This window comes from Sinocyclocheilus grahami, unplaced genomic scaffold (assembly GCF_001515645.1).
Source record: "Sinocyclocheilus grahami isolate Dianchi unplaced genomic scaffold, SAMN03320097.WGS_v1.1 scaffold268.1, whole genome shotgun sequence".
In the NCBI taxonomy this organism is placed as follows: domain Eukaryota; kingdom Metazoa; phylum Chordata; class Actinopteri; order Cypriniformes; family Cyprinidae; genus Sinocyclocheilus; species Sinocyclocheilus grahami.
Genome location: NW_015505447.1, coordinates 849172 through 875128, shown reverse-complemented (window position 1 = coordinate 875128; position 25957 = coordinate 849172). Strand labels below are relative to the sequence as shown.

Here is a 25957-nt window from a genome sequence, read left to right as displayed (position 1 = left end):
AAATAAAGTATATTTATAATGCAATGCCTTTATCACTGCTTAAATACAATGAAATATGTTGCGTGCCTTATTCTGTGTAAGAAGCCACATCATCTCACAGAAGGATTTATTTCAAACACTCGACTGACGTTATGAAGTGAGTTTGGAGTAAAAATATGTTATTAAATGTGGTATTTTCACATGCTTTCAGATGGAGCAGCATTTACTTCACAGAGCCGTAGTTCACTGAGAAGCTATGCAAACAGCTGTCATTATCGCGAACGATTTCATAATCGAGCAATAAAATCGTCTGATTTTTTTGCGTAACTTGTCAGTGAACTACGGCTATGTGTAGTAAATCCTGCTCCATCTGAAAGAACGTGATGGTGATTTCCTGCTGATTACAGAACCGGTTTTACTAACAAAATGCGCATGACAATCGCATTCGATTAATCGTGCAGCCCTATGAAATTATATAACTAAATGATATGAAATGATATAAAATATATGTATATGAATTATATAACCAAAATTAAATAACTGTAATTACAGATTTAGGTTAAATAAAGATGTCTGTCTTTATTTTCCCTCTTTTTAGGAAACAAATCAAAGAAAAAATAAACAAATTCTACTGTTCGTAATATTCTGTATGTTGCTCAAAAACTAAATATATAGTGTTCAGCGGGAAATTCTTTTTTTTTTACCCAGTCATTTAAAAATAACACATTTTAGAGCTATAATGACAATACCGTGATATTTTTGCTTAAGGTTATCATACCGTCATAATCTCATACCGGCCCATGCCTAACTGACCTATGATAATTTTAGCTGTTAAAGGCAGGTCAAATGAGAAACATTTACCACTTATAAGGCCATGAAATTATTTTGCATTATTTAATTAAATTAATAATTATATAGTGGCCAATAACAGCATTTTATTTATTTGCAAATGACAAATTTTTTTTTTTTGCATGACCATTGTTAATTCAGGATCCACCATTAGAAAGTGATACAAAAGAATTCATGCCGAAATGATCCATGAAGGTCGGTGTGAATGATCACAAGACAGTGTTACAAATAAACCTCTGTGCTCATGTCTAATGCTAGGACTTTTAAGAAGCGCGCAGAGCTGCACCCAAGTGCAAGAGAGTGTCAGCTTCACATTAGTAACAACTTCATAACATCAGCAAACTTTGAAATTATTATTTCCAAAATACAACTCAAACTAAAGACAGAATCTTCATGTCTTCGAGTTGATCTAATCTCTGTCTTTCTCAAACACCTCAAGAAAAAAAATGTCCACACAGAGAAACATCAATGCATGTCAGCATCTCCTACTATAAACCATGCAATGCTACTTACAACCGCTCAAGGGTCAAAAGGAATCAAGTTCAGTTTTTCATATCCCCATAAATTGCAACTGTCCTTTCACTTAAGGATAATGCTGGATAGTCCTCTCATTGCAGATAGTTCAGAATTTCAAAGCACATATTCGGATTGCATCAGTCTACAAGGTGTGATATCAAAGCTCAACATGAGCTCTGTGCTGGTTCAGCTTTGAATTGATTGTACTTTAGAAAGTTTTGCTGAATGAAAATGAACTGCACTTCTAACCAATCGTGTCTGGTTAACAAAAAAATAAAGTATATTTATAATGCAATGCCTTTATCACTGCTTGAATACAATGAAATATGTTGCGTGCCTTATTCTGTGTAAGAAGCCACATCATCTCACAGAAGGATTTATTTCAAACACTCGACTGACGTTATGAAGTGAGTTTGGAGTAAAAATATGTTATTAAATGTGGTATTTTCACATGCTTTCAGATGGAGCAGCATTTACTTCACAGAGCCGTAGTTCACTGAGAAGCTATGCAAACAGCTGTCATTATCGCGAACGATTTCATAATCGAGCAATAAAATCGTCTGATTTTTTTGCGTAACTTGTCAGTGAACTACGGCTATGTGTAGTAAATCCTGCTCCATCTGAAAGAACGTGATGGTGATTTCCTGCTGATTACAGAACCGGTTTTACTAACAAAATGCGCATGACAATCGCATTCGATTAATCGTGCAGCCCTATGAAATTATATAACTAAATGATATGAAATGATATAAAATATATGTATATGAATTATATAACCAAAATTAAATAACTGTAATTACAGATTTAGGTTAAATAAAGATGTCTGTCTTTATTTTCCCTCTTTTTAGGAAACAAATCAAAGAAAAAATAAACAAATTCTACTGTTCGTAATATTCTGTATGTTGCTCAAAAACTAAATATATAGTGTTCAGCGGGAAATTCTTTTTTTTTTACCCAGTCATTTAAAAATAACACATTTTAGAGCTATAATGACAATACCGTGATATTTTTGCTTAAGGTTATCATACCGTCATAATCTCATACCGGCCCATGCCTAACTGACCTATGATAATTTTAGCTGTTAAAGGCAGGTCAAATGAGAAACATTTACCACTTATAAGGCCATGAAATTATTTTGCATTATTTAATTAAATTAATAATTATATAGTGGCCAATAACAGCATTTTATTTATTTGCAAATGACAAATTTTTTTTTTTTGCATGACCATTGTTAATTCAGGATCCACCATTAGAAAGTGATACAAAAGAATTCATGCCGAAATGATCCATGAAGGTCGGTGTGAAATGATCACAAGACAGTGTTACAAATAAACCTCTGTGCTCATGTCTAATGCTAGGACTTTTAAGAAGCGTGCAGAGCTGCACCCAAGTGCAAGAGAGTGTCAGCTTCACATTAGTAACAACTTCATAACATCAGCAAACTTTGAAATTATTATTTCCAAAATACAACTCAAACTAAAGACAGAATCTTCATGTCTTCGAGTTGATCTAATCTCTGTCTTTCTCAAACACCTCAAGAAAAAAAATGTCCACACAGAGAAACATCAATGCATGTCAGCATCTCCTACTATAAACCATGCAATGCTACTTACAACCGCTCAAGGGTCAAAAGGAATCAAGTTCAGTTTTTCATATCCCCATAAATTGCAACTGTCCTTTCACTTAAGGATAATGCTGGATAGTCCTCTCATTGCAGATAGTTCAGAATTTCAAAGCACATATTCGGATTGCATCAGTCTACAAGGTGTGATATCAAAGCTCAACATGAGCTCTGTGCTGGTTCAGCTTTGAATTGATTGTACTTTAGAAAGTTTTGCTGAATGAAAATGAACTGCACTTCTAACCAATCGTGTCTGGTTAACAAAATACTATGAAGCGGTGAATTTGTTTATAAACACTGCTACCTGACGCTGTACAAACGGATCTAAGATTTTTAGACATTTTAATAATTCAAAGACTGTTCCTAACAGAATGCATAAACTATAGGTGTATCATATACCGGATGCACGGTAAATTAACTAAATACGTAGCGTCTATTAACTATTAAGAAAAACAGACCTGTCAACAACACTAGCATTAAATCCCAAAGCCTATAACTTTACACAAACTCCCTTAAAACTAATCAGTGGACACCACGCTGTCACTGACCCACAAACAATCCCACTGTCCACGGCAACACCGCCTACCAGAGTTAAACACCCGCAATGAGAGCTCGACAGCCTGGCAAAAGCCCACGATATGACTGGCGTCTCTTTAAATGCTTTACAGAGGCTCCATCTCTGTAATCTGTAAAACTCACGACGGTGCAACTAACGTATGATCTGGCGGCTGCATCTCTGCAGGAACGGACACCAGCAACTCAGCGACATGCTGATGATGCACTTGCTGCGCATTAGTAACGCTACTGTATTTCACTAGGCGAAGCGCTCACCTCATCGCTCCCGCTCGTGCAGAATCCCGCTTCGCGCTGGCGCCTGTGTTTCTCCGCCAGCCCGAGCAAGCGCGACAGTGACGGATCCTCTCTCAGCGTAGCTCTAACGTCGACGGGCCTCGGCCCTTTCCCATCCTCAGCCCTCACCCGACCGACATGAGAGCGCTTCTCCGTCTTCAGCAGACTCCGAGACATCCATGGCCGACCTGGGAAACGGCAGCGAACGGTGGCGGAGGTGTTTATGGTCGCTACAACAGCCGAGGCTGATAATCCGCCTCCTGCTGCCGCCATTATTACATACCACAACAACATACTATGAAGAGGTGAATTTGTTTATAAACACTGCTACCTGACGCTGTACAAACGGATCTAAGATTTTTAGACATTTTAATAATTCAAAGACTGTTCCTAACAGAATGCATAAACTATAGGTGTATCATATACCGGATGCACGGTAAATTAACTAAATACGTAGCGTCTATTAACTATTAAGAAAAACAGACCTGTCAACAACACTAGCATTAAATCCCAAAGCCTATAACTTTACACAAACTCCCTTAAAACTAATCAGTGGACACCACGCTGTCACTGACCCACAAACAATCCCACTGTCCACGGCAACACCGCCTACCAGAGTTAAACACCCGCAATGAGAGCTCGACAGCCTGGCAAAAGCCCACGATATGACTGGCGTCTCTTTAAATGCTTTACAGAGGCTCCATCTCTGTAATCTGTAAAACTCACGACGGTGCAACTAACGTATGATCTGGCGGCTGCATCTCTGCAGGAACGGACACCAGCAACTCAGCGACATGCTGATGATGCACTTGCTGCGCATTAGTAACGCTACTGTATTTCACTAGGCGAAGCGCTCACCTCATCGCTCCCGCTCGTGCAGAATCCCGCTTCGCGCTGGCGCCTGTGTTTCTCCGCCAGCCCGAGCAAGCGCGACAGTGACGGATCCTCTCTCAGCGTAGCTCTAACGTCGACGGGCCTCGGCCCTTTCCCATCCTCAGCCCTCACCCGACCGACATGAGAGCGCTTCTCCGTCTTCAGCAGACTCCGAGACATCCATGGCCGACCTGGGAAACGGCAGCGAACGGTGGCGGAGGTGTTTATGGTCGCTACAACAGCCGAGGCTGATAATCCGCCTCCTGCTGCCGCCATTATTACATACCACAACAACAACTGCGGCGCTGAGCTCTCGGGAGGAACAAGATGGAAAGGCGCGAGATAGCGGAGGAAACGCACGGCATCATGGGAGATTGAGTTTTGTTTTTGTTGGCCTTTTGCCATTGAGCATAATGGAGCATCATTCTGTAAATACTTAAAATAATACATATTCACCTGTTTAATGCCTGTAAAGTCTGACCTATAAAAAAATAGTGCGTCATCTATTTTTTTTTATGTAACAAACAGTTTATTGAACCTTTAGTTACAAAAATAATTTTAAAAAGTTTGTGTTTTATGTTTTGTGTCATATGTGATTTATTTGGCTTTTATGGCTCATGTAGTCTGATAAAGGAGAATATGGAGCTCTTACTAAAGGGGGGAAAACACCTAAGATTTATTCAGAGGCCCCATCAAAATATGCTAGCCTATTTTGGTGCTGATATTATAGATAATTATAGTAGTATAAAATACTACTTACATAAAATGCATGTAAACATCAGTTGTTAGGGGAAGCCGCAGCGCAATTATAGAATTATACGCACCTTGCAGTTATTTGGCAACTTATACGTCAACTACCAATCACTGCTTCAACAAAAGCAAAACAATATCTCAAGCCAAAAAAAAACAAGTAAAAAAAATCCAAAGTAGGCATTTCCCGCAAAGTAAAATATCAAAGAAATATGGAAAAAAAATATTGTTGGCACAGTAGGCAGCGCGTCAGTTTCATAATCTGAAGGTCGTGAGTCCGAGCCTCACACAGGGCAAGGCAGCATTTTAACTTCTCTAAGTGAACTATAAAGGTTGTCTGTATTTCAAATAGATGAGGGTGATAGAAGACTCGTGGAGAAGTCCTATGAAATAAAATAGTAAGTCACCTTGATATGATATTTTCATTGAATTCTATTTATAGCTACAGCAGGATATAGTCTCACAATTGTGTTGCATGATCATTCTTTGTGTTGCATGATTCTTCATAAGATAAAGCTCAAAGTAAGGAAACATTAACTGAATCTTTTTATGAAAGAGCTCAGAATTTTTTAAATAATCTAATTATTTGATGAAGTGAAGTCACTTTATCTAACCATCTTTTAATAAATACTTTACGGTTTATTTTTTAATGATTCAAATAATGCACAACTTTTGAAGAGTCTAAGTTTTAAATAGCTCTTGAGACTAAACAGTTGTGTTTGTGTGTGTGTGTGTGTGTGTGTGTTTAGGGGAGAGTGGGGTTAGATGAGACATTTTTTACTTATGTCATCCTCAAGATAAGGGAAAATGAGACAGAACAGTGTCAATGAAAGTATCTAAAGTCATTTCAGGATGTTTCCTATAATTTTAAATTATCAGAATGTATCTATGACAAAGGGTTCTAAAAATATGTCTTATAAAAAAAGTGTTCCCGTCGCTCAATTTGCCCCAGGTTAGGGGTAAGTTAACTGACCATCTGATTCAAACCCATGTGAAATTTTTAAGATAATTTACCTCTCTTAAAAACTAATTTAATAATCAAATCTCCTTTTATAACCAGTCATATTTCTTTTCTTAAAGCTAACTTAAACAACATAAAACCAACCAAATGAAGTTTAAATTTCAATCTTTAATTGTTTGCATTTCTGTTGTAACCTTCCCAAAAGCAGACTAAACAGAGAGTCTGTTGAGTAAAATTAAATAAAAACTGAATTAGAATGAAGGAATAAATGTAGACTGATACTAATATACAATTTAGTCAAAAGATTCCTGGCATGGCAGCTTTTCTGCAATGTCGAACAGGCCATTAGGGACTACAGGTGGAATGTTATATGATTATAATGTGATGAAAATCATCTTCTGGTTTTTATCAGAGAAGGATTTGGTGAACATGTACTCTGTCCCTATCAAATAAACTACAAATAATATGGAAATATATGATAAACTAAACCAGTTGCATAATATCACATTAAAATACCAATTATACTTAAGAGATTTTAACTTCAGTGCCTTATGGTGGGGTAAGTTAAAATGCTGGCTCAATTTACCCCAAAGCATTTGGCTCACTTTGCCCCATAGCTACCACTTTGGAAAAAACTAGCTAGCTTACCAATTCGGGCAAATATTTAGCTAAATAATTTCTTTGGTTTCATATGTTGCCAAATCACCTATGTGCATCATAAATATTTTTTGACCTGGATAAATTTGCTTTGGCGTAACAGCTGTTATATCTTTTATGCTAAAATTTTACTTTGACAAGCCAAAAACAGTTTTTAAAGTAAATGGGTGCCTTCCACTAGCTTCTAGACTAAACTTTGTGTTAATGTTTGGTTTTAGATGGCTTATTTAAATTATTATGAGGTTCCAACTGCACTAAATGATAGACCTTAAGCATAAATAAAATTAATATTTTTGCCTGAAACTAATTATGAAGAGTAGAAGTGTTGAGTAATATGGACAAAACAGTTCAGGTCCACTGCCACACAATGAATGATTTTATTGCAGCGCTGCAATTATATTTTGGTGAGAAGCACCAAAATCACACATTTAATTACATGCAACTAATTGAAGAAATAGTGTTAAATAAGAATAATTAAAATGAAAGGAGCTGGACGTTTATTACTGATTCCACCCTTCAGAACTTCTTCTTTCCATAACCCCGCTTTAACAGTTCAGCCTTCCACACAGCAAAGGGTTTTGTGTCAGTCTCCTCACAAGTTGCCAAAATACTGGCGATGAGTTGACATTATTCTCTCTTTATTGCACTTTCTGCACTGGATAGCCTCTGATCTTCGCACATAGTACTTCCTGGTATAAATGCCATCTTTTTCTTTCATCAGTTTTCTCTTCCAGTAGTACCGGCGTGTGGTGTAAGGAACAGGAACCGAATGGGAACTCACGGTTGCTGGTGCATCAATCTTTTGTGCAGGTGTTAAAACCACCATCATTTGTTTTGACAGAGAAGGGCTGGAAAACAAAATGGGCAAAGTCAATGATGAGCCTGACTGGGTTTGAGCAGGAGCAGGTTGTTCTGTTGAGGGTTTTTCTTGTGTTGTGTTGTTTGCTGTCACAGTGTCTGGAGGCGAGTTTGAAATGAGAGGCTTGTCATCACAACTGTACTCCATACTATCCTCTTCTTTAATGGACGGAACCTTCTCTGGAGCCGTCATTTCTTTTGCCGGTGAGGATGTGATTGGAGGAAAGAGATCTTCTACCTGAAACTGGGCACCTCGGCTTATCCTGGAAAAGATTCGAATGACTCACATTAATACCTAATGTTATGTGTATCTTGGAAATACCACCAAAATGTTGTGGAAAGCTGAGGTATATTTTGCATTCATTGATAGAGAAGCTTCTAACAGAGATGGGACGGGTTGCTGTGCGATTTTTCCAAGCCCCAATGTCCTCTTGTTTGCAGCAGCACTCACTTCCGGCCACTTGGACATCAGTGGTTTCCATCTGTCTAATGATAAAACTACTGTCCTGGATTGCATTGCCAGTCTGCTGGTACAGGTACTCTAACCCAATCAGTTCACATGAAAAGGAGTTCTACGTTTTAATGATTCAAAAAATACACAACTTTTTAAGAGTGTAAGTTTTAAATAGCTCTTGAGACTAAACAGTTGTGTTTGTGTGTGTGTGTGTGTGTGTGTGTGTGTGTGTGTTTAGGGGAGAGTGGGGTAAGATGAGACATTTTTTACTTATGTCATCCTCAAGATAAGGGAAAATGAGACAGAACAGTGTCAATGAAAGTATCTAAAGTCTTTTCAGGATGTTTCCTATAATTTTAAATTATCAGAATGTATCTATGACAAAGGGTTCTAAAAAATATGTCTTATAAAAAAAGTGTTCCCGTGGCTCAATTTGCCCCAGGTTAGGGGTAAGTTAACTGACCATCTGATTCAAACCCATGTGAAATTTTTAAGATAATTTACCTCTCTTAAAAACTAATTTAATAATCAAATTTCCTTTTATAACCAGTCATATTTCTTTTCTCGTGAGTCCGAGCCTCACACAGGGCAAGGCAGCATTTTAACTTCTCTAAGTGAACTATAAAGGTTGTCTGTATTTCAAATAGATGAGGGTGATAGAAGACTCGTGGAGAAGTCCTATGAAATAAAATAGTAAGTCACCTTGATATGATATTTTCACTGAATTCTATTTATAGCTACAGCAGGATATAGTCTCACAATTGTGTTGCATGATCATTCTTTGTGTTGCATGATTCTTCATAAGATAAAGCTCAAAGTAAGGAAACATTAACTGAATCTTTTTATGAAAGAGCTCAGAATTTTTAAAATAATCTAATTATTTGATGAAGTGAAGTCACTTTATCTAACCATCTTTTAATAAATACTTTACGGTTTATTTTTTAATGATTCAAATAATGCACAACTTTTGAAGAGTCTAAGTTTTAAATAGCTCTTGAGACTAAACAGTTGTGTTTGTGTGTGTGTGTGTGTGTGTGTGTTTAGGGGAGAGTGGGGTTAGATGAGACATTTTTTACTTATGTCATCCTCAAGATAAGGGAAAATGAGACAGAACAGTGTCAATGAAAGTATCTAAAGTCATTTCAGGATGTTTCCTATAATTTTAAATTATCAGAATGTATCTATGACAAAGGGTTCTAAAAATATGTCTTATAAAAAAAGTGTTCCCGTCGCTCAATTTGCCCCAGGTTAGGGGTAAGTTAACTGACCATCTGATTCAAACCCATGTGAAATTTTTAAGATAATTTACCTCTCTTAAAAACTAATTTAATAATCAAATCTCCTTTTATAACCAGTCATATTTCTTTTCTTAAAGCTAACTTAAACAACATAAAACCAACCAAATGAAGTTTAAATTTCAATCTTTAATTGTTTGCATTTCTGTTGTAACCTTCCCAAAAGCAGACTAAACAGAGAGTCTGTTGAGTAAAATTAAATAAAAACTGAATTAGAATGAAGGAATAAATGTAGACTGATACTAATAAACAATTTAGTCAAAAGATTCCTGGCATGGCAGCTTTTCTGCAATGTCGAACAGGCCATTAGGGACTACAGGTGGAATGTTATATGATTATAATGTGATGAAAATCATCTTCTGGTTTTTATCAGAGAAGGATTTGGTGAACATGTACTCTGTCCCTATCAAATAAACTACAAATAATATGGAAATATATGATAAACTAAACCAGTTGCATAATATCACATTAAAATACCAATTATACTTAAGAGATTTTAACTTCAGTGCCTTATGGTGGGGTAAGTTAAAATGCTGGCTCAATTTACCCCAAAGCATTTGGCTCACTTTGCCCCATAGCTACCACTTTGGAAAAAACTAGCTAGCTTACCAATTCGGGCAAATATTTAGCTAAATAATTTCTTTGGTTTCATATGTTGCCAAATCACCTATGTGCATCATAAATATTTTTTGACCTGGATAAATTTGCTTTGGCGTAACAGCTGTTATATCTTTTATGCTAAAATTTTACTTTGACAAGCCAAAAACAGTTTTTAAAGTAAATGGGTGCCTTCCACTAGCTTCTAGACTAAACTTTGTGTTAATGTTTGGTTTTAGATGGCTTATTTAAATTATTATGAGGTTCCAACTGCACTAAATGATAGACCTTAAGCATAAATAAAATTAATATTTTTGCCTGAAACTAATTATGAAGAGTAGAAGTGTTGAGTAATATGGACAAAACAGTTCAGGTCCACTGCCACACAATGAATGATTTTATTGCAGCGCTGCAATTATATTTTGGTGAGAAGCACCAAAATCACACATTTAATTACATGCAACTAATTGAAGAAATAGTGTTAAATAAGAATAATTAAAATGAAAGGAGCTGGACGTTTATTACTGATTCCACCCTTCAGAACTTCTTCTTTCCATAACCCCGCTTTAACAGTTCAGCCTTCCACACAGCAAAGGGTTTTGTGTCAGTCTCCTCACAAGTTGCCAAAATACTGGCGATGAGTTGACATTATTCTCTCTTTATTGCACTTTCTGCACTGGATAGCCTCTGATCTTCGCACATAGTACTTCCTGGTATAAATGCCATCTTTTTCTTTCATCAGTTTTCTCTTCCAGTAGTACCGGCGTGTGGTGTAAGGAACAGGAACCGAATGGGAACTCACGGTTGCTGGTGCATCAATCTTTTGTGCAGGTGTTAAAACCACCATCATTTGTTTTGACAGAGAAGGGCTGGAAAACAAAATGGGCAAAGTCAATGATGAGCCTGACTGGGTTTGAGCAGGAGCAGGTTGTTCTGTTGAGGGTTTTTCTTGTGTTGTGTTGTTTGCTGTCACAGTGTCTGGAGGCGAGTTTGAAATGAGAGGCTTGTCATCACAACTGTACTCCATACTATCCTCTTCTTTAATGGACGGAACCTTCTCTGGAGCCGTCATTTCTTTTGCCGGTGAGGATGTGATTGGAGGAAAGAGATCTTCTACCTGAAACTGGGCACCTCGGCTTATCCTGGAAAAGATTCGAATGACTCACATTAATACCTAATGTTATGTGTATCTTGGAAATACCACCAAAATGTTGTGGAAAGCTGAGGTATATTTTGCATTCATTGATAGAGAAGCTTCTAACAGAGATGGGACGGGTTGCTGTGCGATTTTTCCAAGCCCCAATGTCCTCTTGTTTGCAGCAGCACTCACTTCCGGCCACTTGGACATCAGTGGTTTCCATCTGTCTAATGATAAAACTACTGTCCTGGATTGCATTGCCAGTCTGCTGGTACAGGTACTCTAACCCAATCAGTTCACATGAAAAGGAGTTCTACGTTTTATTAAACTAGGGATAGTTCACATAAATATGAAAACTCTGCATTCTTATGCATTCTCCTGTTGTTTTAAACCTGTATGACTATTTCCTTGTGCGAAACACAAAGGATATTTTGAAGAATGTTTGTTATTCCATTTAGTGTTAATATAACATTGAAATAAAATATAAATTTTGGGTTTAGTAACTTAAGCAAAAATGAGAAATGTTGCCTTGGCAACTAACCTAAAGTAGAAAAAATAATTAACGTACAGATTTGGACTTCGCACATTTAGTCTACTTTTATTTTTTTATTTTGTGTCCTGTCTGCATTATCATGGTACCTTTAGGCTACCTGATGTTTCTTGCCTCTGGATTATTGTTTCTTTTTCTAGACATACTTCTGTGTATGTGTGTGTTTTTTCACTGTGGGAGTGCATTATGTGCTGTGTATTTGTTAATCACATATAAAGGAATGTCTTTGGAGACTTTTAATTGTCTGATGAAGAGACTGTGTGCTTGAAATTTAATCTTTGTGTGAGTGTACATTTTTTTACGAGCCATGGTGTGCCGGTGTGTGTTTATTTCTTTTTCTGCTTTAAGTTTCTTTTTGGTTGGGCACTTATGTTTTGTGTTTTCTTGGTAACTAACTGAAATAAAATAATAATAATAATAATAATAATAAAACTGAACAAAACTAAAGCTAAACAGAAATACATATAAAAAAAAATAATACATACAATTTCTAAAATATTAACTAAAATTAAACTGAAAATATAAAAACAAAAACAATACTGTAATAGAATACAAATGTTACTAAAATAACACTGTTTCCATTGTATAGTGGAACGACATGAGGGTGAGTTTGTATTTTTGGAGAACTGTCGCTTCAGCTACAAGAAATTCATATCTAACTTACCTGTGTATTTACTTGTACTGATAGTAGACACAATGTTTTTTTTAAGCACTTCCTCTCTCAAGTCTGAGGTGTCTGCAGGCCCTCTGAGGCTGTAGCAGTCGCTTCATTCCACCTGACCAATCCATCCAACAATCAATTTGTAGTAATGTAGAACAAGTCGGCACCCCTGAAATATAATATACAAATTGCAAACATTGCACCACTTAGATACTGCAGTATAGAAATATTTTTTGATTATGGTTATCTAGTTGTGATGTGCCACTTGCAATACTGCAGGCACATTGTTGGCATTGCAACAACCCCAGACTTTTTAATGGTATAGTGTATGTACACTAAATCTAACAAAATGATTTTGATTGACTGATAATGTATTTACCTGGAATGAGCTGGTTCAGATGCTGGTGGAAGGATTCAATGGAGGTGGAACCTCTGACACATTTGTAGTTTGGCAGAAGGTGGCCTCCCTTCACCAGTGTCCCAGTCTGCTCATACAGTTGTACACCAAGAGGATCCACTATACACGGTAAATGTTTCTTCTGGGAATCCCATACCTCAGCTATCGTATTGTAACTGAAGAGCGGCACTCCTGATGAGTCCCATCCCACCTCCCCATCATAGAGCTGAATGAGCGCTGCAATGAGTTCTTCGATCTCCCTCGCGCCACATGTGGTTCGTCTACAGTGGAGGGCCAACTCATTTCTGCTGAGGTGATGTATAAGTTCATCATCAGAAGGCTGGATGATCTCGGAACTGAGCTCGGTATGCTTCGCCTCCTTCAGCTGCTTCAGGTCCTCCTCATCCCATTTGAAAATACAGTGGCTGAGACTGTCCATGAAGGTTGCATATATCTGATGGGACTCTGATGTGCAGCCCCGCAGCAATCCGTCGCATGAACTCCGAGATGTCCAACCTGACCTCCATGTCCTTCCACTCTTTGAATGTTTTTCTGAAAGAGTTGGACCTACAGCAGTCTCCGTTGACATACAGAACCTCAGGAGGAGCCATCACGGCTTCCTTGTACCTATTTATGACGCCAGAGATCATCGCCTCAAGACATGATAACCTGCCCGTGTTCACTGGCGACACTGATCACCCAAGTTCCTGAGAAGTTCCTGAGAAACTTCTTGGTGAAACCCATCTTTAGCACACGGCCAAACTGCGAGGTTATGCTGGTTCATCTTATTCATTCGGTGAAGTACGTCCAGAGCGAACACTTGCCTCAACCACAAGTGTTTGGGAAGAGGAAGCATGGAATACTCATGTGACTTTTTGGAAACAGGGTGTTGATACTGCTAATTCACAGTTCTGATGTTAAGACAACAATGAATTTCTACCTTTTAACGAAAAACAACACTCTCACACTGTTAATGACTCTTTAAAGATTCAAATGTATGGTAATTAATTTCTAAGTTGAGTACACATTTGTTTCTAACAGCTTAGCGTTTAAAAAACATTCTATAAATTAAAACTTAATCACAAAACTGATTTGTGTGATTTTGTTATTTTATAGCAATAAACATTAAATAAATATGAATGAAATCCAAATTAAAAGGGTGATTCTCACAAAACTTGTCAAGGTCATACTTCACTCTAAAATCAAAAGACAAAAGAAAAAAAATGGGATTTTGCTCATTGAAAGAAAAAGAAGCCTAAACTTTTAGATTATGACATTATTTTCATGACAATTAAGCTCATTTCCCACCAAATTTATATTACAAAAAAAACAAAAAACCGTCATGGTAGTATTTGTTGTACTGCCTTTAAAACTATTTAGCATACCATTGATTTAGTAATATACAGTTAAAAACTACTGTATTTCTGTAATGAAAAACATTATTGAGGATAGTGAAAGTAAAATATCAAGATACACAGAGTAATGGGGGAAATAAAGTTGAGTTGAAAACAAAATCTTAGGCTTAAAATGCAAGCTTCTTTGCCTTTTTTTCTTATATTTTGGTGTAAAACAGACATTTTAACAGGCTTTGAAATTGCGACATTCCCCAAAAAGGTCCTAATATATTCTACAGTTCTTAAATCTTCAATGAGTCATCATCTCTTTTAATTACTCTAAGCAATTTACATCAAGAATCGAGGAATTGAATAAGAACCGCCAGATTCGAACCCAAGTCTCAAGTGTGACCCCCAGCATGCGCCAAGAGTACCTGAGGTAAGTTGCTGAGAATCGCTGCATTAAACAATTATACTAATTTAATTATTTATATTGGCAGCCTGGCAGGGTTGAGAAACCCGCTAAACTTACTTCAAACTACAGCATGTCCATAATAACAGCCACAGTATCCTATCCCAGTAATTAGAAACAGATCATCTTACCTTTGCCAACGCAAAAATGCACAAGTGTAAAATCGAGGTCGTCTACAAGCTGAAGCGTTATAGCCGCTTTTCCACTATCGGGCCGAACGGTTCTCGTTGCCTAACCGTTCCATTCCGTGCCGTTCCGGGCCAGTCAGCACGGATACGGTTTCATTTTCATAACGGAGTTCTTTGGAATGTAATACAAACGCGTCAGTCGTTGTCTTGGTAACGCAAGTGTAATGTAAACAGCCATATGGACGATGATCAGATATTTCTGTTTTTGGGACTCCTTTTTTATCCGATATTTACTTCGTTAAATAACAGGGGGAAAAAACACAACTCTTGACGCGAAAAATAAAATAAACAGAAGGCGACGACGGCAAATGTTTCTTCCACAGACCAAACTGTCTCAGACCTTTTTTTTATTTTTTATATTGCACGTAGCCTAGCTGTTCCCTCTGGAGCTTTCACGAGACATCACGGAGATATTTCTCCGTTATGGGAACTCCTTCCCTTCCAACCTTTCCTGAAGTCCTATTGGCTCCCGCTAAAGCTGCGTTCAGTATCAGATTCTGACGTAATTGTCGTGTGCACCGCATTTTATACTGCCGCTCGAGCTCGTCAGTATTTGCATGCGATTTGCATACTTCGCGTCAATTGGCCAGTCGTTTGGACTGGCGGGAGCCAATAGGACTTCAGGAAAGGTTGGAAGGGAAGGAGTTCCCATAACGGAGAAATATCTCCTTGATGTCTCGTTCCCGCACTCAGGGAACCGAGGTTACGATAGTAACCGGAGCGTTTACTTGACTGTTTGATCAAATAGCGTGCTTCCGCTTAGCCAGCTATGGAGAAACTGGTAGGCAGGCAACAGAGTGGCGACGTCACGCACACGCACGGCCCAGCTAAGCGGCAACCTCCCGCTCTCTCTCGTGAAGCCAACACGGAAGTGACTTAAACTGTAATTCGTCAACTGGCCGCTAGAGGCTGGCTGCAAAAGGGAGTCAATCCCATAGACTCCCCATGTTAAAATGCCCAACTTTACAGCAGAAAAAAACATGTTTACAAAAATTATTTTGGTCTATATAGCTAATTTTGCCCTTCATGACAACTGTGAGGGGGTGAATTTTTTTTATAACTCATCCGTTTAAATTATATTAAGCCTTAAAGTTCTGCATAATTAAGGGCGTGGCCACTTGAGTGACAGGTGCATTGCCGCTGCTGACACTGCCGTCGAGCTAGGTGGGCGTGGTTTCAGCACCCAGCTCCCGCCTCTTTGCCCATTTTCGATTATCCGGGAGTGACGCGCTGCAAAGATGGCGACGGCCCGCTCCGCCCACTTTAGGCTTCAAAAAGGCTCTTGGAACTCTACGGGTGATGCCACGGACACTACGTCCATGTTTTTATACAGTCTATGGGCTCAGCACGGTAGTCTAACCGGCCCGAGAATTCCGGGCCGAGAACGGTTTGTAATCGTGCCGCGCCGTACCAGGCTCACGTGGAAATACAACTGGAACCGTACCTGACAGTTCTCAGAACCGTTCGGCCCGATAGTGGAAAAGCGACTTAGGATGTCAACGTCAAAAAAACAAGCAGGTTGATCGAGGCCTAATGGCGGCGTTGATTGGCTGATTTTTGGTATGGTTTTTCCAATCTTGTGATTGGCTCATCATTTATGCTTAAAAGAACCATATTATGCCCCTTTTTACAATATGTAATATAAGTCTCGGGTGTCTCCAGAATGTGTCTGTTAAGTTTCAGCTCAAAATAGCCCATTTTGAAACTGCAGAGTGGAAGCATTTAGTCATTTAAGCATTTAGTCATTACTGGAAGCAGTAACATTGTTTTTGTGCCTGTATCTTTAAACGCAAATAAGCTGCTGCTCCCCGCCCCCTTTTCCAGAATAGGGCTGTGCCTTTGCAGCTAGGGATGGGCGATACCACTTATTTTATTTTCAATCCGATACCGATATTTTCAAGCCCAGTATCGTCGATATCGATACCGATACTTCTAAACAAAACTGATCTTTTAAATTATTAAAAGAATGTATAATCAGTAATTATACTCACTTAATATTAGATTTTAAAGCAGTGTTTAACATTTCATAGGCATTTTTTGTTTACACTGTCAGAAATAAAATATATTATAATTGTATTTTAGCCGTTTACTGGGGCAGTAACCTCAAAGGTGCAACTATACCCCTAAAAGTGAGCATATTAGTACCATACAAGTATGCATGCTTTAAGGGTAGATAAGTTACAAAGGTCCCCCTTTGAAGGTACCTCATGAAAAATAAACATGGTGTTACATAAGTACTAAAATGTATTATTATTATTATTACCATGGTAAATTTGTGGTTACTGCAGTTTTACACCAAATACCTTGGTAAACTGTGGTTATTGTAATAAAACAGTGGTAAACTGTGGTTACTGACAGATTTATTAACAGCAATTACAGAACATAACACAATCCATTTGTACTTTTAACAACCAGTTTAAATAAATTTACTTGCACATCTAGCCAATTTAAAATAAATATTACATGACTTTTGGGAAACGCAGCCCTATTTGAACAAGCACTGTGAGCGAAGCGTCAGCAGCGAACGCTGTCTGATTGATTGGTTCTGTCTTTCAGCATTTGCGTGTTCTGATGAGCAGGAGAAATGGTTCTATCCAACACAATAATTCGCTAATATAGTCTATTTTTCCACTTAGAAGCTTATTTTATGCACCGAATTTCTTGATAAGTAAATAATCTAAAAAAATTCATGGTTAAAAAATGCACTTTAGAATCGATATTTTTATGTTAGGACCATCCTTTCGATACAACATCAGTATCTAAAGTATCTATATTTAAGGATCGATCCGCCCATCCCTATTTGCAGCTGGTGCCTCAGATAATCTGCTAAAATAAAACATCTGTTTGGTTTTGATTATCATCATGTATATCGCGCTGAAATCATGCATTTTAAAGCCATATTAGTTTTTCTGGGAGCACACATCCGAAGCACGCACACAGAAAGCGGCTGTCACAAGGCATGTTCTCTTTCATGTCTTATTGCGCTTAAACTGTCAAATACGCAGAAGTTAATGTTAAAAACACACGAGTTACAAAAACAGACGGATGTCTGTGAAGGTAAACAGCTGGGAAAGAAATTGCATGTTTATTTTAGATCTGTGTGGCAGCAGCGTAATATTCAGAAAATAAATAAATAAATCCACTGCTCTCCTGAGGCTGGGACTCTATATAATGTGCAGATTGAGGGGCGGTGATATTATAATAAGATCCCCTTTCTACTTCACAGGGGGAGAGAAATCTGATCGGCTCGTTTTTTTTCCCACATGCTTGCAGAGAAAGGCTTAAAATTTTACTGGGTTCTTCTTTTTGACACTTTCTGGGTTGGTAGATGCACCGGGGACCCGATATGTCACCTTTAAAAAAAAAAAAAAAGGAAAAGAGAACCGGTGATTTTCATGCCTAGAAAGTCAGCGAAATCTATTTATGTTCAAAGTCATGTAATCTTTTCTGATTTTGCTCTGACTGGATGCTACAAGAAGACATGTTTCATATTTTTGGAGACTTTTGTACACAATTATAGTCATTTAAATCTATAAATTACAACACATTCTCCTATAACCCCAGATTAACAAGCACTGTTTCAAGTTCTAGGCTCTTTATTTCCACAAATAAGTATTTATACAGTGTAAGATTTTCTTATCAAGAAAAATGGCATTAACATCATAATGGGATTTAACATAATTACATCAACCATAACCCTTTTCTCAGTTATGCATCTGAGTGATGCATCTGCTCAAACTCTTTTTTTAATGCGTCACAAGTCATCCACAATCAGGAGTATGATGTTGAATCTATCACCACGATGGGATAGATTTGCAAAAAGGGTTCAAAGAATTCCATCTCCCAAAGCACAGATGGTGTGCCCCTCAATCTGCTTGCTGATCTCCCAGATCATGTCAATCTCTGCTGACTGTGCATCGCCTTTCACAAAGCGCCACATCATCTTATTCATCCAGTCCACTCCTGAAGGGCACAGAAAAGACAGACTGGTAAATATTCACTGTAATGTAACATACTATACATGTAAATACTGACAAATGTATATTTACATAAATTTGCAGTAATTCTTACCCTCTCTGCAAGGAGTGCACTGCCCACAGCTCTCGTGCTTGTAGAATTCCATTAAGCGGGCAATAGCTCGAATAGCATCAGTCTGTGAAGCGGGAAAACTTGTGATCAAATGGTCAAACACTCAAATTATCAGACAGATCTTCTAAAAAATATAAATGCTAATAGAATTTATTACACATAAAATTTCAAGGCTACAATGTGGCCATAACATTGTTTTCAAAATCTGCATATGAAGTAGCATTTAAGTATATTTACACAGACTGCTCATGAATGCATTTACACCGCAATTAGAATCGCATAAATAATGCTATGAGATTAATGGGTTTAAAAAGAATTTGTCTTTGCCATTCATCTTTCTGAATCATGTTTGTCACCAACTGCATGCAATATAAGATGAAATACAAGTCTGGGCCTGGGTTAATAACTTCAACACATTATTTTTTGATACAATCGGCACGATTACACATTCTTTTTTTTTTGATGATTAATCACACCAAAATTAACCTGTTAAATGGTCAGCCCTAGTTATTTTACAAATAAACATACTGATTTATCCATGACAATAAGTGCAGCTGTGCCAAGACCGGTCTGAGCCTGAATGAGGGCATCAAAATCCATGAGAACGGTGTCGCACACATGACGTGGGATTAGTGGTGTGGAAGAGCCACCAGGAATAACACACAGAAGATTATCCCAACCACCCCGGACACCACCTACAGAGATCATATCAATGAAGGCTCAATAATCTTTAAGATCACACATGATTAGACCATGAACAAACATTTCCGTGTACAGATGGAATGAGGTGTACCTGCATGTCTTTCAATCAGCTCTTTCAAGGGAATGGACATCTCTTCTTCCACCGTGCAGGGGTTGTTGACATGGCCTGAAATGTTGAAGAGCTTTGTGCCAGAGTTTCTCTCTCGGCCGAAACTCAGAAACCACGTGCCACCACGACGGCAGATGGTCGGTGCCACAGCTACTGTCTCAACATTAGCAACGGTTGTTGGACAGCCAAACACACTTGCAAAAAGAACAGGTCAAATTTATAACTGGTCATTCTAAGTAAAATTTATTATTTGTTTTATACATTTATAACATGTCACTTATACAAAAAAATTTAATTATTATATATTAACACATTGCAAACATGTCACTTATGTCATGTCACTTATATAAAATAAAATAAATAAAATATAATATAACAAATACATTAAAAAAGAAAATCAAAAAAGAACATTTGCTTGTTTCTGACTTACCCACATCAGCAGGGAAAGGGGGCTTCAGACGAGGTTTTCCCTGTTTTCCCTCGATGGACTCAATGAGAGCCGTCTCCTCTCCGCAGATGTACGCTCCCGCACCGCGCATCACAAACACATCAAAGTCATAACCTGAGCCACAAGCGTTCCTGCCAATCAGCCCTGCTGCATAGGCCTCGTTAATGGCCACCTGAGAGTAAGCACACATAAACACATGAGGTCAATACATTACTTCCCTCTACTACTGTGTAGTACATTCTATCCCATTTACTCCAAAATGAACCCCTCTGAATAACAATATGGTTATTTTATGTTTTTGAAAGAAGTCTCTTTTACCCACCAGGGCTGCATTTATTTAACCCCAAATACAGCAATATTGTGAAATATTATTTCAATTAAAAATAGTAAATAATGTTTTCTACTTTATTTTATTTTGTATTTTAAAGGTGTACCAAGCGATTTTTGCCAAACGATGTTGATATTTGAAAGCACCAAAACAAACTCGCTTATACCCCAACAGGACCGCCCCTATTTTGATAACTCTGCCCCACACGTATGTACACAACCCTGGCAGCGATGATGGAGGAATCTGCTATGCCTGCCGGCCACGGCATATTCAATCAAAAGCCAACACAGAATAGTTGTGCGAAAAAGCAAAATCAACGTAACTCGCTTATCAAGAAGAAACAAAGCAGCCTCGGCATCCGATTCCAGGCCTTCCCGCTCCTTGAGTTCTCTCCACCACTGGAAAGCTGCTCCAATATTTACACGGTCCTACCTCTTGCCTGATCATAACCCTTCTTTTTAATGTGTTGTTCCTCCAAAAATTTCCTCTTTTTTTTTTAACTGCCATCTCTCGCTATCTATAGTCGATCTGCTAATATCCGTCCTGTGCACTCACTGAGCGCTGTTCTCCCTATCATTACTAGACACACCCCTTACTGCTGATTGGCTGCAAGTGTTTTGGGACTAGGTCCGACACTGGTCAAAAGCGTTTTTCAAATATCACTTAGTGCACCTTTAATATATTTGAAAATGTAATTTACTCCTGTGATGGTAAAGCTGAATTTTCAGTAGCCTTCAGTATCACATGATCCTTCAGAAATCATTCTAATATGCTGATTTGGAAATATTTCTTATTATTATCAATGTTGAAAACAGTTGTGCTGCCTAATATTTTTGTGGAAATCATGATAAATTTTTTACGGGATTCTTTGATGAATAAAAAGTTCAAAATTACAGCATTTAATTGATATATAAATATTTTGAAACATTCAATTTGTAATTATAATTCTCTACTCTCACTTTTGACCAGTTTAATGCATCCTTGCAAAAATAAATCAAATCAAATACATTATTTCTTTCAAAAATGTTTAAATGGTAGTGCAATGTAACAAAGTTATAATATTAGTATTTATTAATGAATTTATCATTATTATTTTAATTTATTTATTAATCAGTATTCTATTCATTATTCAGGCCTTTTGAAGGCTTCACATCAGAAGCATGTCTATGATGCCTCCATAGGCAGCTTATTAGGTTCTGGAATGGAGCTTAGCAATAAACAATCTTTCTTCCTGTCTCTGAAAATGAATTATGTTACAGATATATGAGGGATCACAACCTTTCTTTTTCACCTGCAGATTGGACGACTCATTGTAGAACTCTCCACGGATGTAGATGTAGGCTGCTCGTGCTCCCATGGCCCTGCCAGCCACCAGACAGCCCTCAATCAGCTTGTGGGGATCGTTACGCATGATCTCTCTGTCCTTGCAGGTACCGGGCTCTCCTTCGTCAGCATTCACTACCAGATATTTAGGCCTGAGAGGGTAAAAAAAAGAAACTCGTATGCTTTTGTATGACCTGATTTGATTCTAATGAAAAGAGCTAAATGTAGTTCCACTGGCCAAGAATTTATATCTGTTTTTGCAGAGTCATGTGACTTATGAAACCCGCTAATTGTTGAGATGAAAAACTACCTGCCATCACTGGGCTTGTTCATGAAGCCCCACTTCATCCCTGTGGGGAATCCTGCACCTCCTCGGCCACGCAGCCCTGAGACCTTAATCTCATTCAGGATCCAGTCCACTCCTTTATCCAAAATCTCCTTGGTCTTGTACCAGTCACCTCTCCTCAGGGCACCCTTCAGCCTGAGATATATGAACAATTCATCACATTAAAAACATGCACTATGGTGACAATAATAATTATATATATATATATATATAGTCTTTTATGCGTTTGTGTGTGTTGTGTGTGTGTATATATATATGTTGTGTGTGTTGTGTGTGTGTAGCTCGCAATTTTGAGATGTAAACTTGCAATTCTGAGAAAAAAGTGAATTGTCAGACATGAACTTGCAATTTCATGAGAAAAGTCTGAACTGTAGATAAAGTAACAATTACCTTTTTTTTTTTTACCTTTTTTATTCCATAGAGAAAATACGCTTTCATACATAATACAATCAGTTAAACGGTTTAAAAAGTAATTTAATTATTTATCTTTTCAGTAATTTATAAATATTTAAAAAGGTTTGCTGCATGGTTAAAATACGCTACGTGTATAAAAAAAATTGTTTTTAGTATTGAAAACAATACTATTATTTTTATACTATAACAATACTTATTTACTGAACTGTTGTATAAAATCACATTTAATCTCGTGATATTTGGGACAAAATCAGCACTCGTGTGATAGCCTACTGCTCTCGCTGCTCGTGTGATGTCGCTTATCATATGATATAAATATGAGCCAAAAACTCATACAGAGGTATTTTTTGCCCCAATATCTTGAATTTTAGAGCATAACTTTGTTTATGGAGTTGTTGCTCTGCATTTGTCAACAGTCAACTGTATGAACTGTAAGATGATGTACAGGTCTGGGGGCGGGACCAGTGCGTTAACTGCCTTAAAATATTTTAATTGCATTATTTTTTCATAGCTAATTAAGTTAATGCGTTAAACTGACAGCCCTAATATATATATAATAGCCTAGCTTTATGTTTTTCTCCGCTTGCAGAAGTGCTGCATTTGACAAAATCACTAGTAAATAAAACACACCTTAGTATCGATATTTTTAGTTTGAGATTCGATACTTTCGATACTCGCGTCAGTATCGATATATCGATACTTTGGATCGATACGCCCATCCCTAATCCTCATGTTCTGTTGTTTGCTGCTTTTTGCGCATGTAAAATGAATAATGTTAGTATTTTTTAACAGGTCACAGACACTTATCCTTTCTAATTTAATTCAATTCTAATTTAAAATAATCTTGTCGGTTAACGGTTAAAAATCGGTTAACGAGCGTCGGTTGTCGGTTAGGAAAAATAACCGAAATGAACATCCCTAGTCCTGTCTTTAGATATAATTCATAATAAAATTTCATATTTTTTTTCCCTCCAGTCATGTCGTCCATAAAGGTTAGTGAATATTCTGTCCTGGTCAGCTAGAGGTCCAAATTTGGTCTTCTTTGGTGTTTCCTAGAGGAAACATACTGATTATAGCCAGTTTCCATTGATCATCAATCATGCAGACAGTGGATATGAGTAACTAGTCACCTGTTGAGCTGTGCTGCTGTTGTATCGCACAAGTGTCATGGAGTTTGGGGGAGAGGCAGAGCTGGCGGCTACAGAAGTGCATGATGCACCAGTTGCAACCACGGCAACCGGGGCACGTGAAGCCCCAGTGGTGAGAACCCGGCTAAGAACGGGACAACCGAGACAGGACAACATCTTATCTGAAAGAGATGGATGGTACAATGAGCATGAAAGTTTCCTCATAACCAAAGCTGTACCACATTAATAACAATTCCAGTCCTAATGACCCATTATTATTAACTAAAACTGAAACTATTAAAAATAGTTTTTGGTAATTAAAATAAAGCTAAAATTTAATTAAATATAAATATTAGATAAAAAGTTCTGGAAAAAAATCTATATGACAACTAAAATGTTGCCTTGGCAACTAACTGAAATATGTTTAATATGAAGTGCAAAAATTACTAAAACTGAAATCAAGTAGAAATACTAAAAATAATAATAATAAAATAACAATTATAACAAATAATACAAATAAAAAACAAAATTACCAATCATTAAAAAAATGAAAACGACATATAAAAAAAGGATTTCTAATGTTATTGTTGCAATAAATGTTCACAAAATCAAATGTTTGCATGTTTGTTGGGAACAAGTCGGCCGGAGGGAAGAACTAAACATCCCAAAATAATAATAGCAAATAAAATTTATTCACAAAACGTTTGAGGTTCAACACTGTACCATAATCGATACATGAACTAATAAAAAGCCCTCAAAATGCATCTTTAATGAAGGGAACAGTTACGCAAGGCAAGAGATGGAAAGTGTAAATAGTTCAGCTGCGGCAATAAACACACATCCATATAGATCAAAGAAGCCTCCATATTATACATGATTACATAAACACACAAGCTAAACTCTCTCAGACACTGTACAGTAAGTTAACCCGTTGAAAACGGACTCGTCCCGCAGTGACCTCCAGTATATATTCACACTCATGACATTTGAGGGACCGCGGCACTGCACGACGTTAATGTTTGGATTTATTTACAGAAGGTATGGGAGATTGTCAAAAACTGAGAAACTGTCAAAACCTTGATTTGCAAACAGAAAACTCAAGTGAAAAAGCCTAACCGCTGCTTACCTTCGTGAGCTCCCTGGATCCGCGTTATAAAATGTAACAGCGGGACGAATATAGCGACCCACCCGGATGTAATAACAGCTTTGACCTGTTATGTGTGGAGGCGCTGTTGCACAGTTTAATGTAAAATAGTGCCTTAAAGCCTTCAATTGCCCCTAAATAAATAAATAAACTAACTAACTAACCACTGATATCTGTGTACACTTGAAGACACTTGATTTTATATTCTCGATACATGAACTAATAAAAAGCCCTCAAAATGCATCTTTAATGAAGGGAACAGTTACGCAAGGCAAGAGATGGAAAGTGTAAATAGTTCAGCTGCGGCAATAAACACACATCCATATAGATCAAAGAAGCCTCCATATTATACATGATTACATAAACACACAAGCTAAACTCTCTCAGACACTGTACAGTAAGTTAACCCGTTGAAAACGGACTCGTCCCGCAGTGACCTCCAGTATATATTCACACTCATGACATTTGAGGGACCGCGGCACTGCACGACGTTAATGTTTGGATTTATTTACAGAAGGTATGTGAGATTGTCAAAAACTGAGAAACTGTCAAAACCTTGATTTGCAAACAGAAAACTCAAGTGAAAAAGCCTAACCGCTGCTTACCTTCGTGAGCTCCCTCCGCGTTATAAATATATATAACAGCGGGACGAATATAGCGACCCACCCGGATGTAATAACAGCTTTGACCTGTTATGTGTGGAGGCGCTGTTGCACAGTTTAATGTAAAATAGTGCCTTAAAGCCTTCAATTGCCCCTAAATAAATAAATAAACTAACTAACTAACCACTGATATCTGTGTACACTTGAAGACACTTGATTTTATATTCTGTTATCTATCCAATACAATTTTATGTCTGGTTTAATCGTCCAAAAAATGTTTCTTCATAGTCAAATACTTCATAGTCATATTATTTCACCCCAAGTAT

At 37.5% G+C, this 25957-nt stretch overlaps 2 protein-coding genes across 2 annotated transcripts in view; both read right to left on the bottom strand.

Moving 5' to 3' along the window:
- LOC107599517 (histone-lysine N-methyltransferase 2B-like) overlaps positions 1–4104 on the bottom strand; it is a 52889-nt gene extending 48785 nt beyond the window's left edge. Inside the window, exon 1 of the mRNA XM_016291135.1 lies at positions 3797–4104. Within this exon, the coding sequence (XP_016146621.1) occupies positions 3797–4087 (291 nt within the window). The 5' untranslated portion in view covers positions 4088–4104. The remainder of the gene's footprint in view (positions 1–3796) is intronic.
- Positions 4105–18825: 14721 nt separating this feature from the next.
- Positions 18826–25643, bottom strand: LOC107599567 (NADH dehydrogenase [ubiquinone] flavoprotein 1, mitochondrial-like). Its single transcript, XM_016291210.1, has 10 exons — positions 25635–25643; positions 23889–24067; positions 23728–23810; positions 22309–22479; positions 21967–22150; positions 20330–20519; positions 19882–20094; positions 19617–19783; positions 19071–19152; positions 18826–18962 (listed from the first exon to the last, which is right to left on the bottom strand). Exons 2-10 carry the CDS (start codon positions 24060–24062, stop codon positions 18826–18828), a joined length of 1401 nt encoding a protein of 466 aa, XP_016146696.1. The 5' UTR covers positions 24063–24067; positions 25635–25643.
- Between the last annotated feature and the right edge of the window lie 314 nt (positions 25644–25957).